The sequence below is a fragment of the Paramisgurnus dabryanus genome, chromosome 1 (assembly GCF_030506205.2).
Source record: "Paramisgurnus dabryanus chromosome 1, PD_genome_1.1, whole genome shotgun sequence".
Classification (NCBI taxonomy): Eukaryota; Metazoa; Chordata; class Actinopteri; order Cypriniformes; family Cobitidae; genus Paramisgurnus; species Paramisgurnus dabryanus.
In genome coordinates, this window is record NC_133337.1 from 63,510,689 (window position 1) to 63,532,321 (window position 21,633).

General features: G+C 36.7%; 1 protein-coding gene across 4 annotated transcripts; it reads left to right on the forward strand.

Annotated features, from left to right (window-relative positions):
* The first annotated feature begins 1,062 nt into the window (after positions 1-1,062).
* Positions 1,063-20,848, forward strand: eef2k (eukaryotic elongation factor 2 kinase). 4 transcript variants are annotated; one of them, XM_065257766.2, is made up of 19 exons: positions 1,063-1,333; positions 1,678-1,941; positions 3,173-3,229; positions 4,124-4,224; positions 5,301-5,361; positions 5,506-5,543; positions 5,842-6,013; positions 6,094-6,243; positions 6,467-6,599; positions 11,317-11,444; positions 11,997-12,192; positions 12,375-12,430; positions 12,539-12,616; positions 14,426-14,482; positions 15,745-15,879; positions 15,956-16,144; positions 17,106-17,230; positions 17,719-17,897; positions 20,210-20,848. In XM_065257766.2, the coding sequence occupies exons 2-19, from the start codon at positions 1,705-1,707 to the stop codon at positions 20,317-20,319; spliced, it is 2,202 nt and encodes a 733-aa protein (XP_065113838.1). In that variant the 5' UTR covers positions 1,063-1,333; positions 1,678-1,704; the 3' UTR covers positions 20,320-20,848. The 4 variants fall into 4 exon arrangements, with proteins under 4 accessions (XP_065113838.1, XP_065113840.1, XP_065113839.1 ...); XM_065257768.2 differs by lacking the exon at positions 14,426-14,482; XM_065257767.2 differs by lacking the exon at positions 3,173-3,229.
* Positions 20,849-21,633: the final 785 nt, after the last annotated feature.

Here is a 21,633-nt window from a genome sequence, read left to right on the forward strand (position 1 = left end):
TTCGAGTTGGTAAAAGAAAACAAATGTTTATTTCGTACTTGTGTTGGAGCTGTCATAAATCAATATTTGATAAATTCATGCGGTGAACACGCGTGGAACACGATGAAAGCTGACACTGGCGATAACGTGAAAACCAAGATTTTAAAAATACCTTCTGGGTTTGGTATAGGCGGGTCTGTTCTCTTTAAGAGTGGCTACGTGCAGCTAGTCATCACCAGTGTGGAGGGATGTCCTGCCATGTGCATTACCATCATACTATGGCGAAGGCACGTTCATGAATATTAATTAACTAACCCGTCATTGGTTCGTTATGTTTTCTTCTCCTTCCTGATTGGCTGAAAGGCAGGCCGTGGAATGATGGCCGTTTCTCAATCGGAAGGCTGCACCCTCCGGAGGTCGCATATGCAGGCTGCATACGTCATCAAACCTGGTTTATTTCAGTTAACTTAACGTTACATTCGCGAAGCATAAGCATATTACAATTTACGATTAACTAAGAATAATAGTAAACTTCATAAATGTTAAATCTAAAATAAGAATCTTGATATGCAGCCTACAAATGCGACCTCCGATGCTGCAGTATATTGCATATGCACATATAAGAGAGTTATAGCAATGCATTGTACATACATGCCATCAGTATATGTAAACGATTTACATAATTAAAAACAAGAGCATAAAAATAGCAAAAAAGCGCTTGAAGGCTTGGCTCATTAATATGAATTAAATTACGTCTTTATCAAATTCCAGACAGGCTCCAAAGGATTGTTTATTAATATTCATAAGCTTTCCCTTCTCTTTAGTAGAATTCGCAAATTCTTTGTCAACAGGGAAATACCATACGCTCTTATATAATCAATGGACTACGGCATATGGCTGTTTATGTCTACTAATTCAATGTTATTAACATTCAATTACATAAATCTGAGTGTTATCAATGAATGCACGTATTTGTTCATGCACAATTTATATTAAAATACCTACGCATTCTCTGAATGAATTAAACGTTGATGTATTTTAATAACGCTCCACTAGAGGGCTAAACATGCACCCTGTGCTTGTACACACACCCCAGTGTCATGAGATTCGCGAGGTTGGGGTGAACATCAACACACGAGAACATTTGGTCGGACACGTTGCACACATTTGTGCATAGGCACAATAAAGCTGTCACTGACCACGCTTCGAGACACAACCGCAGCTGAAACTTCACTTCAGATGGCCAGATCATTGTTTACTTTTCTTCCTTTTTAGGGCGTGAAGACTACGCGAGCACAATTGTATCCTGTTTTCGTTATGCCTTCGATATACCGTCTCTTTTCATCATAGTAAGGTATGTAAATGCACTTTTTGTTGCTCTTGTAGCGTTATGTAATGCAGCGCATCGATTAAACGATTTGGATCCAAGCTTGCAACGACGACAGCGTAGCTTTAATAAGATGACAAAATTACCACTGCTTACCGAAACTAATGATTTGCATTAGTAACAAACACTATATAAAAACGACCCACTTCACAAAATCATCCAAATGAAACGTGTTTATCCGATAATAAGAGTATAGGTTTGTAAATACCACACTAGCGCGTGGCTTCTCCTCACTCCTTTATCAGTTCACGTGGTTGCAGTGCATTTTTCGGACACGACAGTTGACCTGACCTCTCTGTGCTTGTTTGCAGTTTATTTGTACACAAACTGTGTCAATCATGGCTGAAGACGAGCTCATGTTTTGTATGGAGGAGGTGGGCAATGTAAGGGATGTGTGTGGTAAGAGCAGGGTGTCTTTTGAACATCAAAATGCAAGCGATGATGAGGAAGATGAGCTCTGCATTTGCCCCATCACCGATGACCCCGTCATACCAACCAAACGCACCTGTGACTACCAAAACATCCAGAACAAGCAGCTTTCTAATTCTGTACCCAAAAATTCCTTCAGTTACAAGGTGAGTAAACCTTTGACCAGGTTGATGGTCAGCTGTTGTTTGTGGTCTTTCAGTCCCGCTTAAAAGCTATTCGAAACCATCAAAAACAGACACGACTGCCTTGAGTAGAAACTGACCCGGTGACCCGACCTAATCCATTTTAATCTGGTTTAACAGGGATAGTCAGTGTTCTTGTTAGAATGGTAATGTTGTTTAACTAAGTGAGTGGAGTCTCGAATTTACTATTTTATATATATTTATAGCATGGTCTTGAGTGCCTTCTTGTTATTATTAAACAGTTACTACATAATACATTTTTTTAATCTTTATTTTAAGAGATTTTATTAATTTGTATTGTTTTGCTTAATGACTTAATGTCTACAATATCTGGCATGTAAACATGGTTATATTTGAGTCAACATACTACTCTTACCCCTGGTTTCACAGAAAAGGCTTAGGGCTAATTCTAGACTAAAACACATATTTGAACTTTCTCAACTGAAAAAAACATGCGCTGACAGATCTTAAAATATGCCATTGCCATTGATTTGTCTCAATATACATACCAATTATGTAATTGTTAAGGCATGTTAATGAAAGATGCTTAAACATCTTTATTTAACTAAAGCTAGTCCTGGCTTTAACTAAGCCTTGGCTGTGAAACCAGCCCTTTATATTTCTAGTATGCAGTATGTTTATCGTGTAGTACGCAGTGTTATATACTGGATCCTACTGGACTTGATGTCAATAATCTGCTGTTTAAATCACAGTTTTACGTACTACTAAAATAGTAGGCAGTATGCAGTGTATACTGCACAGCATGGAATTTAATGCTGTATATAGCAAATGCTATAAATGGGCATTTCACATCTTAAATGTTTACAAACACTTTATTTACTAAATCCAGAAACTAAGCTGTTTGTTTCCTAAGAGTACAAATATAAAATAATCCAAAAATATTGTGAGTTAAAGTGTTTGCTTGTATCACTGAGAATTTATTGTTGAACAGGGCTTTGTCTTAAACAAGAAGCATAAAATAACCTAGTGTTATTGAAATGTCCAGTTGTAAAGCCGCCTCCCTCTCACGTCTCTTATTTACTCATTTCCATATATGGAGTTTGAACTCTCTTGGTCTTAAAGCGAGCATCTGTTCAATAACACACTTCCTTTATCTTATGTACTCTAGATTTTTCTTAACATACATCATCTTCTCTGTGCTAAAAAAGTGGGTTTGTCTGTTTATTCAATTCAGAACAAAAATGAAGACGCAAACTCTATCAGGTTTGGCTCTTTAACTGAGAAAGGTCGGGTATGTTAAGTACAAGTTTAATTCCACCCTTTACCATCTTTATTAATCCATTTTATGTTGTATCAATTTAGTCGCCAGCTTGGACTGCATGCTTTTTCCTTACTTCTTTTTTTCCTTTCACTCCTGCTGAATAAGTTTATTTGGGATTTACACACATAGATATTTTTATGACGGTCGATATGTTACATGTCTATAGTTTATTCTAGCAGTGTTAAAGACAAAAAGACTGAATATTATGCACTAAAAGTCTTGATGTTTACAAAAGCATCAACACTAATTATAATGTACAGCAGAAATATATACGCATTATATATAATTATATATTTTTTATTATATTTTATTTTATATTTAATTATTTTTTTATCATCTGATTGATGCAAGTTATGTACTTGTTGAACTGTAAACGAATGTTATTCCTCTTTCTGGGACATCTGTGACGTGTCCATGCCTCATGATGAATGGATTATGTTTCCATACATGAGGGAACCCCAGCAGTACATGCTGGATATTTTGGGATGTTCATTCTTGTAAATCCACATGACTGGTTGACGTTACTGGTGACACTTGCTGGATGAAATCAGTATAGACACGCTTTCACAATTACAATAATTAATGCAGTTGTTTTTCTAAATTTACATTTTAACTGTTTTAGCATTGATTTAATCTCTTTCTTTCCTCTTTAATATCTTGATCTTTGACCTTCATTACAGCAAACCCTATTTCTTACTGTGCTTGTAACCGCCGCTTTCTTTCTCCAAACCATTGTTTTGTGCATGCATCTTTATTGCAAGGCAATATATAAACAGGTTGTGGATCATCATCTTCATTTAACCCAAACATAATGGTGTTGGACTAGAATTTTCATACAGCTGTAATTTGTATTCTTTTGCATAGGCCACTTGGAAACATGCTATTGAGAAGGCCAAAGCCATGCCAGATCCTTGGGCCGAATTTCATTTGGAAGAAATCGAAACGGAGCGCTGCACACGATACAGGTAAATAAATAATCTGTAGTTTCTTTAGATGGCCTAAGGTTTAAAGAGCAGAGATTGTAATACAATGATTGTACGTTTAGGGCTGCATAAAAACTAATCATTTGCAGAATAAAAGTTTTAGTTTATATCATATATGTGTGTGTACTGTGTATAATAATTATGTATATATAAATACACACACACACATGCATGCATGTATATATTTATATAAATATAAATACTTAATATAGACACACACATTGTTTTTGTAAAATTATACAAGCATGTGTGTGTATTTATATATACATAATTATTATACACAGTACACACATACAATGTAAATAAAAACTTTTATCCTGCAAATGATTAGTTGTTATGCAGCCCTAAATGCAATTGGTAATTTTTCATAATTTAACCACATTTTGTTCCTCACTTTGTTGCCATTAATTCATCTAAGCAAAGGCGTTTATTGTAGTAGAAATTTGTTACTTACCAAATTATTACCAAATTAGACAGATGTCAACATGTCATCCTACAAAATAATGAACAAATCTACACAAAGTTTAAGGAAATAGTAGACTACGTTAAATGTTTGTTACAGATTTGATATGCTGTTGGCCGATAAAAAGCACTGTGCGTTTGTTAAATAAGATATGAGAAATGCAAATGATATAAGAAATGAGATATAAGAATGTTATCAGGTGAAACAGAGACTTGTGATCCACTCCGAGTATCAGAATCTAATTTTAAACGGTTGTAACTTTCCACCCATAAAATCTCACTTGACTGCTGGCCAATAGGATATGCGTGTCAGTCATTGGTTGATCTACTGTACGTGGTACACAGTGTACTGAGCCAGCACACGTTGCTTGTGTAAAAACGCTTGTATGCATTTATGGCTATACTCATTATTTGATCATTAATTACATGAGAGGAAAGTTTAGGGGACTTGCCATCTAATCCTTTTTTACTCTTTTATTATATCAACTACAAAAAACCTTCACGCATTTTATGTTTCATAGTCATAGATAAACAATACTTGAATGATGGATTTAAACTGATTGATGTTGGTGTAAAAATGGTTTCTTACTCCTTAGATATAATGCTGTTACTGGTGAATGGGCAAAGGACGAAATATTTATTAAGATTTCCAATCAGGTATTTGCATTCTACATTTGCATTTTCCATACATGCCTAAATTCTGTCTGAGCTACAGAAGAGGAAGTTGCATTTCTGTGTTATAGTAAAAACAACCTTAATGTTTTGCTTTTGAATAAATGGGATTATGTGTCTTTTTTACAGCCTTTTGGAAGAGGAGCCATGAGAGAATGCTTCAGAGCGTAAGTCAAGTGAATTTGAACACACACGCACACACACGCGCACACACACACACACACACACACACACACACACAGTATATGTCTTATAAAAGTATTAGGACAAGTGTTTTTAACCATCTAACATCAATCATTTAGGTTAAAATTTACAGTTTAAGTACATAACATATATACTATAAATACATTAATATAAGGTCTAATGCACTGAGACAACACTGCTCTTAGAAACATCCTATAGGGTTGCGATTATCTTTCTACAGGTGTGCTTTTTCTTTATCTTTTTATTTCCTTTTATCCACAGGAAAAAGTTGTCAAACTTTTCACACAGCCATAACTGGAAATCGGCCTCAAACTATGTGGCAAAACGCTACATGGAGACAGTGGACCGAGAGGTTTACTTTGAGGACATCAGGTTACAAATGGAAGCAAAATTATGGGGTGAGGAGTATAACCGTCACAGACCTCCCAAACAGGTACTTCTTCAGTTTTCATAAAGCATTGTCAGGTTTTATGTACAGTGAGCGATCATAACAGATATCTGTGTGATCATTAGGTGGACATCATGCAGATGTGTGCTGTGGAAATGACCGGCCGTCCCGGAAGTCCTGTGTTTCACCTGGAGCATTATATTGAGGGGAAGTACACCAAGTACAACTCTAACTCCGGCTTTGTGAGGGATGATAACATACGCCTTACACCTCAGGTATGCAAATTTATTTTATTATTATTTTTTCAGTTAAATATTGCGTTATTGTGTAAAATGTAAGTGTATTGAGTGCTGAAGAAAAGCACAATATAAATAACAAACTTATTAATTAATAAAAATTATACTTTATATACTTTATATATACTTTTTATATTAATTAATTCAGATTTGCACCAGGTATCGTCTCTGGTTTATGGGTAATGTCTTTTTGTGGACTTAGGCATTTAGTCATTTCACATTTGAGCGGTCTGGACACCAGCTGATAGTGGTGGACATTCAAGGTGTTGGTGACCTCTACACAGACCCTCAGATCCACACTGAGAAGGGAACTGACTTTGGAGACGGCAATTTGGGTATTTATCAGCACCCTGCCACATTTTATCTTATTTATGCTATAATCATTTCCTCAGAAGAAGGAAATGTTGATATGTTAACCTGAGTTGCGTGAGTAATGCAAATATGAAGAAGAATTGTGCACTACACAGAAAGATTTGTAGATAAACTTTAAAAAAGCCTGACAAAGTTTCAGTATGATGTTACAATGTTTTAGCATGAGGCTAATGTGTTGTAGCGCAATGTTAGCATAATCTTACATGTTTAGTATATTTTAGCATGTTGTATGCATGTTCTAACATGATGGTAGCATGTTTTAGCATGATGTTACAATGTTTTAGCGTGAAGCTAATGTGTTTTAACATGACGTTAGCATGATCTGAAATGTTTTGTATATTTTAGCATGTTGTATGCATGTTCTTACATGATGCTAGCATGTTTTAGCATGATGTTACAATGTTTTAGCTTAAAGCTAATGTGTTTTAGCATGATCCTGCAGAAAATTTGTTACTTAAGGTGGTAGGGTTAGCCAGGGCCGAGGGCGTGACAATCAAAGAGGCGGGGCGTACGCGTCATGATAAAAATTAAAATATTTTTATTTCAAACACTCAAATAAAACTTACTTTTGAAGAAACTATGACCGAAAACTAACACATACTAGATTATTAATGAATTTAATGTTTTTACCTCTAACGGCGCATTCACACGGGGCGTAAGCGTTGACGCTTCCCATTCACTTTTAATGGGTGACGTCAAGCGTTGGCAAACTGAATTGTGGATCCGTCGGCGCCGCGTCAGTGCCGTTGCTCGCGGCAGAAGTTGAACATTTCTCAACTTTTCAAGCGGCAACGCGTGCATCAGCCAATCATATTGCCTTATGCAAATAACCTAGGCAGAGCCAGCCAATTACGTTTATGGAAGACCAGAGCTTGTGTTGCGGCCACAGTGATTGGCTGTTGGCCACGCTTCAGACAAGCCTTCCGTTAAGCGTTAACGCTGACGGACCGTGTGAATGCGGCGTAACGGGAATAGCTGCGTGATGAAGTGAAACTAAAGGGATAATAAACACAAACTGAAGCAGATGTTGTTGAACGTCTGGCGAACGATGATAGATAGCGCAAAAATTAAAAAAACTGATAAAATTTTGGGAAATTTTATTTATTTCCCACTATTAATTACATTATCTTAAAAGAGTGTATCTGTAGCCTGTAAATAATGCACATGACAGGGCTCCACATAAGGGACTGCCCGGTTGCCCGGGGCCACTGTGAGAGAAGCTAGGGCCAGTAAACAGTAAAGTCACTTGCCCGATCGGGCCAGTGCTTCATCCTCAGTCACTAAAATATATTTTCTGTCTGCGGCCGTTTGTCTGTTTGTACTCTTACGCAATGTTACCATTGAGACGCATTTTAAGCGGCGCGAACGTAAACTTCTTAGCAATATCATAAAGTTTCTCTTACCTTATTGGTTGTTGTGGTGACTGTTGCGTGTTTTGCGTGATACTCAGCTGGTAGTAGTAAGTTAGAGCAAAGATACGTTAAGATGGCGGAGGCGCCGGTGCCCTTCGATTATAAGGCCAAACGTAAACTTTTTTTAGCATCTCGGAAGCATACATTTACTTAGATAAAACGCGACGAAAGAAACGATGCGAGGTTTCGACCAGTTTTCCGTCAATTTCCAGGTATAGCAGACAAGTCAGGATCCTTTTTCGTTAGGACCAGCAACTACCGCAAACAAAACGTCGAAGCCCATGAGAAAAGTCTGATAACGCTTCATCTGGTCCACTGAACTTAATGGCGAGACGTATGAATGAGGAGAATTTCCAGCGCATCGAGAGACATATCAACACAGCATATCACCTCATCAAGAATGAACAGCCATTCGAACGATGTATTGACTTGCTTAAAAAAATTAAAACAGAGTTTATGTGGGATCTCAGTACCACACAGATATTGCATGTCGGAGGTAAGAAATATTTGGTTTTACGTCTTTACTAATAGTTAACTCTTTCCCCACCAATGATGAGTTTAAGGCAATCTATTTTTCCGCTATTACCCACTAGGTGGCGGGCTTACCCAACTTATAAAACACTGTAGCATTCACTGATATTATCTGATCTCTAACAAACGTCCTTAAAACAAGTCAATGGAGTTGGACAAAACAACGATAAAACCTGTTGGAATGTGTATTTTCCAGCGATTTTTTTTTTTTGTGAGCATATCAGTGAACACCCCTGACCACTCGGTGAGTTTCACGTCTTTGTAAATGAAAGTTTAATGCATGTTAGGAATGATTGTTCCAGTGCACCTATAAACCCATTGTAGAGGTGGAAGGTGAAACACAAAACCCTGAAAATTCTCGGGGCAGCCGCATATGTCGAAATTTCAGTCAAACCATTCTATTTTATCATAAACAATCTGAAAACAGGGCTTTATGTGTAAAATACCGAACTTGTCCTTTAAATAAACCCCAAAAAACAAGTCCACTTACAGTTCTCACAGACACGTGTTTTATCAACTGGCTATCCTCCAGACATGACGGACCATGTCTTTATCTCATTTCAGCTTTGTGAAGCGCGTGCACGCTCGCGGTGTGAAGCGTGTCCGGGATGCACTTGATGGCATTTTGTGCAGCAAATTTTTTTTTTTTTTGGAGAGCCTAGTTAAACCTGCAAAGTGCTGTGGGAAACCCTGCATTAGCATGATATGAAATGTTTTGTATGTTTTAGCATGTTGTATGCATGTTCTAACATGATGCTAAAATGTTTTAGCATGATGTTACAATGTTGTTGCATGTTGTATGTAGCACATTGATGCATATATGAAGTATAAAAATGTAAACAAGGATTATATATACGTTTCTTAACAAATGTGAGTGTTTATAGGCGCCGATTTCTTTTTCTTCCGGTGGGTGCTTGTCACAGCGTCGAGCAATGCTTAGGTTACTTAGCAACATTAGACACTATGGTGCACCTGAATGCTTTAAAGAGGAGAAAGGCCTCGCGGTTACATTTTCCACGTGGTTTTAGAAGCAAAATGTGATGCAATTGAGCATATGTGCTTTGCCATTTCGGTGGGTGCTTGAGCTGAGCCCCGGAGCACCCGCGGGATCGGCGTCTATGTGCGTGTTTATGACATGTTTAGTATATCGTTGCATGTTGTATCCGTGTTCTTACATGATGCTAGCATGTTTTAGTTTGACGTTACAATGTTTTAGCGCAAGGCTAATGTTTTAAGCATGATGTTAACATGATCTGATGTGTTTAATATTTTGTTGCATGTTCTTACATGATGCTAGCATGTTTTAGTTTGACGTTATAATGTCTTAGCACAAGTTAAATGTGTTTATGCATGATGATAGCATGTTCTGACATGTTTAGTTGATTGTAGCATGTTTTATGCATTTTCTAACATGTTTAAGTAGGATGGCTGTGTCTCTATCAGCTCCCTTGTTCAGTAGTCAGGGCACTGATAAGGGAGTTGGCCATTTAAAGGGCCACAGAATCCTTCCAGGGCACTGGAACATTCGTTCCCTTAAATTCCCACAATTAATTTAGATTCAAACATCAAAAAACAATGAGCATTGATGGTCCCCATGTTCCCTTACTGGAAATCATGTGACCTTTTCTTTTTGCCAGTTACTAATGAATAATAGCTGTGAATTAACAGTGTCCCAATGTGAAGTGAGCTAGAGTCCTTACCAGTGCCCAAACCTGCATACACGATATACTGATTCACCACCTCAGGAGCTAGGGAGTAGATTAAGACACATGTCAGAATGTTTTAGCATGAGGCTACTGTGTTTTATCGTGACGTTAGCATGATCTGACATGTTTAGTATATTTTAACAAAGGGGTTCTCAATCCTGGTCTTGGAGGCCCACATAGATATATACACTAGATGTCGCCTTGGGGTTCTAAGCATGCGTCAAAACCGCCGCCATCTTGGAACAGGGGTCTTGTCATAGGAAGTAGCTAGGTTAAGCTGCTGTCTCCGCCTGTACTTCGAATTCATGACCGGTGCCAGACATTTGTGCTGCGTATTGATGTTAGGCCTACTGGATGCATTATTGTTAGAAAAAGTAGTAAAAGTATTTTTTTCTGCACTCAATGCTGAATACATGTCTGACTGTTGCAACGAACCAAAAGAAAACCAAGAAAATCGATTTATGGTGATTTTATTTCCGTTACACCATTGCCTACAATGATGCTGATGCGGGGTTCCCCTGTTTCAAGATGGCGGCTCTATTTGACGCATTCGGTCCAATGAACTGCCATAGCCAAGGCGACATCTAGTGTACATATCTATGCGAGGCCCACTGCTCTGCACATTTAGTATGTTTTCGTTATTTAACACATCTCATTCAAATCATCAGCTCATTAGTAGAGATCCCTATGAACTGAACTGAGTCTGTCAGAAAAGAAAGACATACAAACTATGCAGAGCAGTGGGCCTCCAGGAACAAGATTGAGAAACACTGTTTTAACATGTTCTTACATGATGCTAGAATATTTTAGTATGATGTCACACTGTTTTAGCTGAGGCTAACATGTGTAAACATGATGTTAGCATGTTTAGTATATTTCAGCAACATGTTTTAGCACGATGCTAGAATGTTTTGTTATGCTGTTAGCATGTTTTAGCAGAGATGATTATCAAGCTAAAAAATAATCTTATATTTATTTAATTTAAATATTATTATTTAATATGTTATTTAATGATTGTGTGTTTGTTTCAGGTGTCCGTGGCATGGCTCTTTTCTTTCACTCACATCTGTGTAATAAGATCTGCAGAAGTATGAGTCTTGCTCGCTTTGACCTGTCACCAGCTGAAATGGCACAACTGGACTGCACAAACAAGCTTCTGGTGGGTACTTGGTTTATGTAAAGATGGGCGACTGTGAGGTTCAGACCAGTTCACGAACACGGTGTGAGACACTGAATAAATAGTAAGATGCAATGCATCAGCCAAAAACGCGGCCATCTGTTATTTTATTTATTGAAAGCTATGTATATTTTCTGTCATAAAAATGCAGCACTCATGATTCATGACACAAAAAAAAACACATAAGCAACAGCTGTGCAGGAGCATGTGTGTATGCTTTTGTTAGTACAAACAGGACGTTTTGTTTTTTGTTGGATGCCCATGAAAATTAACATTTGGTCAGAAATTTCTTATTTTAATTACCAAGAAATTTGTTCCACATTATGTCTATTTAAATGCATTATCTGTAAATAATTATAAATATATTGTTTAAAAGTTGTTGTAGATTAATCTATAATACTTAATAAATATATAATAATACTGTAACTTTCTTTGTTTACCTAAAAATATGTTGTGAAGGGTAAATCTGGGCCATGATAAAAGATTGTTTGGTTCCACATAACTCTGTAAATGAATTGTGTTTTGTATAAGCAGAAGTCAGCTCAGACGGTTCTCCGTGGCTCTGAGGAACAGTGCGGTTCTCCCAGGGTGAGAACGATTTCGCTCGGTCACATGCCACCTCTTCTGATCCGCCTCTCTGAGACTTCATCGGTTGAAGATAGCAGCGACACAGACTCGATTCCATGTTCTCCAATGAGTATGGGTGTCTCTGTAGATCGGTCTCCCATGGGTAAGACTAAACATAAGTAAAACTAAATTTACTTAAATGTCCCATCTGACACCCCAATGCGTCATCTATATAAAGATTCATTCAAACTGGTTAGATAAATAGTAATAATTGAGAGTTCAAATCTGCCTTAAGAGCTTTGAACTTCTCTGCCTTTTCTCATTTCAAGTTTTGTTTATTTACAGGCTGGTCATTTATGAACGAGATGAATGAATCGCATCGAGCTAACCCAGATCAACAGGTCAGTTTTTCAAGAAATTGTATACGTACATACGTCATGTTTTTGGTGTTTTTAAAAAGCAATGCAAAGCTTATTATTTGGTATTGTTTGTTGTACTTGTGTTGAAAGGATTCAGAAAACGGAGGAGACAGCGGTTACCCTTCTGAAAGACGCAGTGAAGGAGATGCTGGTGAACATCAGCACCAGGTACAGATCATCAGATTTCAGTAAATGGATTGTGTGCATTAAAAGATTATTTGAAATGGCGTTTATTACAAACAGTGTTGGGGAAATTATATTGAAATGGATGCTTTCCAAGCTATGTTCAAGATACTTTAAAAAAAAGTATTTACTGTAGCTACACTTTAAGCTACTTTAAAAGGCATTATCTACATAAAAATAAATGTGTGCAGATAAGGAAATGCAGCAAGCTGAAATGCATCATAATTTATATACCAGATCTGAAAACAGATCTTGAACATTGCATAAGTCAGAGAGGTGTTTATGTGCTTTGTTGCTCTACTCTCTATTTTGTTGTAGATTTTTTATTTATCTTTACTCAAAAAGCTATATTTTGAATAACATTACTTTTAAAAAGTACTTCATTTTTTCAACTGAACACGTTTTTTATACAAATATTTGTCACATTAGGTCCCAACATGAAGTTCCTAAAAGCACACACATCCATCATAAAAGTAACCCAGTGGGTTGATAAACGTCTTCTAAAGTGTAATAATAGGTGCATGTGTAAAACATTTAATATTTTAAATTTATTTAGCGGAAAAGAAACCACAACAAATTCATATGAGGATCAAAATTTTAATATGGTGGCACACTGGTAACTTTAAATGTCATTGGTTCTTGAATGTCTCATGATGAAATATTATAAACCAATAAGATCTGACATCTCATTGCAGTTCATATGTATTTTACGCAGTGGGTAATTTGTATGAATTTGTACAAACAACTGTGTATGTGACGTTGAGTTTAGAGACGGGTTTAGGGGTGTGGCATCACTTTTTTTATTGTACGTTTTTACGATTCACTTCGGACGAATTCCTACAAATTAGCCAACTTGAAAAATTCATACGAATTTCCATTAGATCTGGTTGGATTTTAAGGTAACATTGCGTCACCATTAGAATTTCGATCTTATGTGCTTACAACAGTCTCGTTGCAATTCATACGTGTTTTACAAGGTGGCTAATTTGTAGAAATTTATACGACCAAATTTGTATGTAATGTTAAAAGTGTAGCGGAGGATTTTCTCGAATTTTAGAAAAGAACTGTGTTCTCCACTTTTTTTTAAAAAATGCAATGGCGCAACACTCCTGATTGACAACTAGGAGGACCAATAGTCTTGATGATACACCCGGAAAAAGAAAATCATCCGCAATACCTTTAAGTTTAGGGGTGCGGCATCGCAATTTTTTTTCAACCATTCATTTTTGTACGATTTGCTTAATGCGAATTGGCCAACTTGTAAATTATGTACGAATTCCAGTGAGATCTGGTTGGATTTGAGGTTAACATTGCATCACCGTATTAGAATTTTGCTCTTTTGTGCATTTGTTTGGGTTTCGATTTCACAAAATATTTCCAAATATTACCCAGTGGATTTGAAGTGCTTTAATGATAAATAGATGTGTTTCCTAAAGATTCAACATGTAAAGTCTGTAAAAAAACATATTATATGTATTAAAAATGACATAAAAGGTAGGTATTAAATATTAAATGGTTTGTTTGTGTTCAACTTTAGAAATAAAGTCATACACATTTGAGAATAGCATGGTAAATAATGACCACATTTTTATGAAACATGGTTGTTATTTTGGGTTAGTTACTCCCCAACACTGATGACAAACTGACAAGAGACTGTGTTAGTTTAGCTTCAATAAATAATGTCTTTCTATTAGATAGTATGTAGTGTAGACTGTATATGGTCATGACATTCTGCAGTCGTGCTGTTTTGGCTCCTTTGGAGATATGTGATAGGTTTTATACGTCATCATTTAGGGCCGTCCTCTCTACAACAGACATTACTCAGAATCGGATGAAGACAGTGTTCGTCGGGTAACTACAAAACTATTTTATCAAACTCCCTAATCATGTCTAATCATGACGTCATCCATCATCTCATATCATTGATTTAGAGTAGTAAACTCCTTCTGATCCATTTAAACCCTTCTCATCTCATTTGTCTTCTCATCTAATTCGTCTTTTATCTGAACTTCTCATCTGATCTTACTTTCAACCAACCCCCTAACCAGTGCTGGTTTTGGCAAGCTCTCCCTGTAACACGTATGCAGGGATCCCACAGTTATGGAAAACCTGAATACAACATGTTTTCAGATAGAAATCTGAAAATTTTTAATTTCCAAGCCTAAAAGGACATTTATTAGATATGAAATGGTCATCGAATGTTTTGTTAGTACATTGCAAATGAGTTCTATCAATCTTATCAATGTGTGGGAACCCTGCATGTGATTTCCTGCATGACTTTCTGCACAGTTGGATTTTCCCTTTCTGTGCATCAGTACATCACATACTTGTGTTGTTTTCTTAAGTACATGAGACAGCTGTTTTATATGAAAACCATGTTGGAAACACTGATTCTTTTTGCAATGTACTTTATATCACAACAGATTAGTATTATAATACTATTAGTAATATAATAAAACAGATTACGGTAGTAATATAATACAGCAGTGGTTCTCAGCTGGTGAAGCGCAGGTCTGTTCTGACCGAAAATAGAGCCATTTATCTAACATAAATATTTATTTTTATAGATTTACCATAATTGATTTGTATTTCACACGTTTGCAGTTGTTTATGAATTTATAAATGCCTATATTTTTCCTTTTTTGCCTATTTACATTTATGCATCTGGCAGATGCTTTTATCAAAGTGACTTGCAGCGCATTACAAGCTGTATACATTTTATCAGTATGTGTGTTTCCTGTGTTCGAACCCATTACCATTTGTGGTGTTAACGCAATGCTCCATTAGCTATATTTCATATAAATAACATTATTAGGGGCTATGCTGTTATATTAGTAAATTCCATGTTTTATATTAAAGGGCATTTTAGTCTTTTGTGCAATAAAAGATTAAAAACACCAGTCGTGAACCACTACAGTAGACTTTCCTCATTATGCTCAATAGTTTAGGCCAATAAGGAATAAAATCACAAGACGTGAAGTGTTTCTAAAACACGCCTGTTTTCTGACTCGGTTTGGACATAATGACAGATTAAAGTCAATTATGTTGCCATTTATTGGTTTGGCTTTTACTCTGGCTACTTTGTAATATTTTCTTTTTGTCGTATCGCTCAGCTGACAGAAGAAAAATGGACATTTTACCATTCATCTCGCTCACACATACACAGACCCTCCTGTGTAGCAATGGAGGTGGAGAGACTCAACGCGATGGTTCTCGAAAGAAAAATTGGTAAATCCATCCTAGGCAAGGTAAGACACTGAGCCGTATTTTTAGAGATGTGTTCCTGACACACAGAAGTCTTTACATACTGTATTTTTGGTTAAGGTCCATCTGGCTATGGTCCATTATCACGAAGGCGGGCGCTTTTGTGAGAAGGATGCACCATGGGATCAGATTTCTGCTCTGTATCATCTGGAGAGAGCGGCCATGTGTGGGGAGCTGGAGGCTATAGTTGCTCTCGGCCAATGTTGTCTTCAGTTGCCACACCACGTTTTACCTGAGATCGAATTGGAGGTGCTTCATTTTTTGTATATTTGTTATATACATAGAAACTAGGGGTGTAACGGTACACATAATTCGTATTGAACCATTTTGGTACAGGACTTCCGGTTCGGTGCAGATGTGTACGGAATGCAATTTTTAACAGCAATTAACAGAAGGCTTGTTTTACGTGCAAAATATACTTAAAATTCGAGTTCCCACATGAAAATACTAAGTTGCGGACTGCCGATTTGTTTTTATTCCACGGCGCAACTTTTCCATTGCTTTTCTATTTAAACATGCACTAGATGGACATGTTTGACCGTTTCGCAAGCGAAGAGTTTTAAGACGCAATGTCTAGTTAAAAGAATTTCAACTTTTGCAGGCAGTGCAGCTCATCAATGTCTGAAAACCCTGGGGCGGGACAAGCATTGCAAGTTTTTGTTTACAGTAGCAAGTTGAAATGGCAAATTCGTTATTCCCTCGTGTTTTATTCTATTCTATTTTGCTTTTATTTATTTTATTAAAAGCAAGCAGATGTTTTATTTTAAAATCTACTAAAATTATGTAAATTGTTTTTACTATTTGTAAACTGTTAATTTACTGTTAAAAAATAACGGCAAGTCAATTTATGTTTTTCATTTCTTCCCCCCTACTGTACCAAACTGAACCGTGGAAAAACCCACACGAGGTACAGAACCATATATTTTGTGTACCGTTACACCCCTAATAGAAACATAACACATTCAAACACCTATTTAACACACAATCGACTATGAATAGTTTCTGTCTGACTCTGTCAGAGTCTCTTCTTGTATGGGCTAAACAGGCTTCAGTATAATCAAAAGTATAGAGACAAACCAGGTCTGATCAGACTCGCGTCTGGATAGCAGAACGCTTCTCTCATTATCTCCCTATATTAAATCTAAACATTGTTAAAGTTTGTCTTTGATGGCATATGGTTTGATGAATGACACATGTTGTTGTATCACAGGCATCTGAGGACAACAAGAAGAAAGGTTTTCGCTTTCTGCTGCAGGCCGCTGAGGCGGGAGACCGGCCGAGTATGATTCTAGTAGCACGGGCATTCGACACAGGTCTTAAACTTCCTTCTGATAGGTGAGAAAAAGATTCAGTTGTTCAATATGTAGGAACAGGGTTCACATTAGACGCTTGAAATATTTAGTGAGCGAATTAATTTTAGAAATTGAGATGGAAAATCATCTCCTTTGGGCAAGAATTGCTTAACAGTGGTTCAAGTTAAATATGGGAATGTGGGGATACGTGTATGCGCTTAGCATGCCAAGGAAACAAAGATTTTCCAGAAATCAGCCCAAGAGAATTTTGTATGTAGTGTCATTAAACCACTTAAACCAGTCTGCAGTTTAGATCGGATGATTTGTTTGCAAGTCAATCAGACATGTTTAACTAAAAACCTATATAAAAAAGCTAAATCAGAGTCCTGTAAAAGGGCAGAGAAGTGATCCTGTGTGAAGTCCATTTTTTTTTTTTTAAGAAAAACTGGGTCTGGAAAAGTATTTGTTGTCCACATGGAATGCTTGCGGTTTTCATAAATGTTCTTTTTTGGGCTGGATTTGAAAACCCAGGACCGTGGACTGGAAGCACGCTGTGCACTGGTATGACTGCGCTCTTAAGATGACAGATTATGACGAGGGTGGAGAGTATGATGGCATGCAGGATGAGCCACGTTACCTTCTGCTCGCCCGATTGGCTGAGATGTATCAGGACGGAGGGTTTAGTCTGGACCCGGACCCTCAAAAAGCAGGTGGGTGTGTATGTCATTCTGCTTTGCTGAACGTCCTGTAATGCAGTGATTCTCATTTCGTTGCGGATCCAGGGGCCAGTGGCAACTAGGGATGGGCATTCGATTAAGTTTTCTTTGTCGATCGTCGGGAGAATTAACGATCGACTATCGATTAATCATTAATATTTTTATAATAAAATTTGTTATTTAACTTTTATACTTAAAAAAATGCAATGAATACAAATATACAGCGTGTTTTTCCTCGATGAGACCTTTATTACAAGATCAACTTGTGGCAGACAGTTAAACTATGTTTCAAACATAGTGCGTGCATGTGCTGTGCTCTAAAGCAGCGCAACCTGCAGCTGCGAGCCAGCGTTCTTAAACAGAGACCTCATTATTTCCAAAATAAATAAAAAAACAGATTCATGTTTAACATTAAATTAAACAAAAAACATAATACTTAGATCTGAAAGGTTTTGTCAAAATGTAACTCAAAATTATTCAAGCCAAAAGAAAGTGCAAGATATTAGCCTTCCTAACATTAGGCTATAACAAATTAGGCTACTTAAAGCCTTTGAAAAATAACTAACTTAAGTAACTCGCATAAAACTTCTGCACCAGTCTACTGATTTTTTTTGAGAAATAAAAGCATTTTTTGGTGTCAGACGCGACCGCAACCCATGGTGACCGTCAGTCCAGCAGCCGCCTAAAACAGCCGCTCCGAGGAGACTGACCGGGATGCACAGATACCTCAGCGCAAACTTGGCTTATTCCGCATACAGAGTATGTGTGAAACAGCGTGCGTTTTGTGAGCCCCATTAACCATTGTTTAATTATACTAACATAGTCTTTTAGTTTTTATTTGTTGTAAAACAACAGTAGACACAAATTTACTATGGTCTCCAACTCCACAATATACCATAACCATGCTATTTGTAGTAAAATTGCGGAAATACAAATCGTTTTAATCTGCAAAAAAAAAAAAAAAAACATTTTCACAATGATAAAATCATGGCTAATTTTCCTAAGGTAGTAATTACAAAATTATATATGTTTGAAAGACGGAGATGCGCACCTGTCAATCTATTACATAACAGAGCGAGGCCAGAGACAAACGTGCTCATAAACGGGAGTAATATGGAATAATGTGTGCATCTTTCAATAACTGTAAGTATACATTTCTTTTAAATATATTTTGTCATATAAAGTTTTGAGACATTGCCTAATAATGCTTTTTCACTTTAATTGCTCATTTAGACTTATTTTGCGGGTAACAGCGTTTTTGACGCATTTACCTCAGAGATTATTTTAGCAATATTGCTTTTTTCCGGTAATAATAATACAATTTATATTTCAATCCTGTTTCATTGTCTGTTTATTCATTTCATTATGCTGTTATGTTAATGTGAGAATATTTATTTGCCATATGAAACGTGCCGTTATATGAATACTTTTGTATAATATTCAAATATATGCGGAATAATGTGTGCGTCTTTGAATAACTGTATGAATACAGTTGCTTATTTTTGTCATAAAGTTTTGAGAAATAATAATATTGTGAGGATTTATTTCCATATGAGACGCTTTTTGTCGTTGAATACTCTCGTTTATTATTTGGAAATCATATACATAGGAAATATATAATGTGGAAGGCTAGACTTGCAAAGTTACTCTGCTTATTTTTATTTATGATATAGGTGGAGATAAATAAAGCATTGCAAAACTGCTGATTTGATCCATTCAGATCCTGACCACCAGGCTAGAGATTTTAAACATCTTTAATCCACATTTACTAGTCTGTCAAATAATATCTAAAATATATTGTTTTGTGAAAAAAAATGATGCTTTGTTCTATTGTTTATGCAGAAAAGTGTTCACAGAAAGTGTCAATCACATGAACGTTTTATATGCAGAATAAGCGGTCAGCAGCGCACTGCAACAGGTGCTTGACGGATTCGCTGCACACATACGCAAACGCACTGCATACGGAGTATTTGTGAAACAGGAGTTAGATAAAAAAAAATGCATTCAATTAATTGATAACAAATTAACGTGATCGACGAAATTCTTAACAATCAATTATCGATCGTCGATTAATTATGCCCATCCCTAGTGGCAACCCAACACAGTACCACAGCTGTTTATTTTACTTTCGTTAAAATCAATACATTTTAACGTGTTACGTAACATGATATACTGAAAAAGATTTTTTTTTATGTCAGTGGTGTTATGTACTTTGTGCTGTGGGTCATGAAAAGTGCAGTTTTATCTTATTTTTATATGGATGGGAGCATGTGATGGGGTTATGACATATTGGGGTTGTTTTGTAGGTGATCTGTTCACGGAGGCAGCTGATGCCGCTATGGAAGCTATGAAGGGCCGACTGGCCAATCAGTACTACATGAAAGCAGAGGAGGCGTGGTCTATGGTGGAAGAGTGATAGATCGGATATGCTGCCGATTTCCCGAGATCACGAAAATGGTTAATATTTTGCACCTGGCTTCTGTTTACATGATCTTTCTCAATGCCTTAATAATGCTTTCCTTGGGTCAGGCATGTTTACTTTACAAGTAATGGTGAGCTGCATTTATCATCTTCCAATGAATGTGACAATGGCGCGTAGAAAAGAGGATTCTAGGTCAGTGCTATACTGAGGTGCTAACTCTATTGGTTAGTTTTAAGATAAAAATAAATAATAAGTAAATGTTAAATTGTTTTAAGTTGAGATGACCTGCTAATAATTATGCTTGTCGCTGTTTGCCTGTTTCTGACTGGGTGTTTCCTTAATGAATGCATTGGATCTGATTTTTCTGGATTGTTGGCATCAAAAGCTATTTTAATAACTTTTCAAACAACTTTCAGAATTCATTATAACTAAGGTGTGTACTGTTGTGCATGTGGTACATTCTTAGTAATTTCTTTTAGAACATTGATGGATGAAAAATAAATGCATTTTTAAAAAATGGTTACATCTGTGACTGTTTTATATGAATAAAATCCAAAATATAGAGCTTTTTATGTCAAGAGATCTAAACCACTTTTTAATTCATACAAAGACATCATCACATACATTTAGTTGTTTGCAAGATGCCAAAGATATTGGATTGAACAAGACTGAGCACTGCTATTACAATCAATCAACACAACACTCAATATGGCCGCTCTGGTGACGGAAGTCCCGCGTTCTGGTTAAAAGAACCAATCATCAACTGCTCTGAGGCGCTTTCCAACCTGTGCGCATGCGCAGTAGCTAAACTGACCTGGGAAAGTGTGTTTTAGCGCATTTAGAGCTTAGATAGATTAAATTGAAGTGCACCCAAAAATTCTGTCATAATTTTTTCACCCTCATGCTTAAACAGAAAACACGCTGTTTTAATAAATAAGGTTAAACACACAGTTGACGTACCCATTGACTTCTGTATTTGTTTTTCCTACTATGGAAGTCAAATGTACTGGCGGCAACTGTGTGCTTAAACTCAATCACTAAACTCAATATTTATGTGACACAGTAACAGTGGATGGCACATACCAATTCTTGATCATTATTAAAATGCCTTTATTAGAACCCCTTTTGGATGATTTTTTTCCCCCATGCACAAAGATGACATAGCAGTTGTTACTTGGTGTTCCTCTGGAAGCTCCTAAAAATGCACAGAAATAAAACAGTTATGGGAGGATATACAATAATCGTCCTTGTCTGGGGAAGCTTCCAGACCACAGGAGGGATTCTCAGTGGTGTTCTCCTAATCTTCAG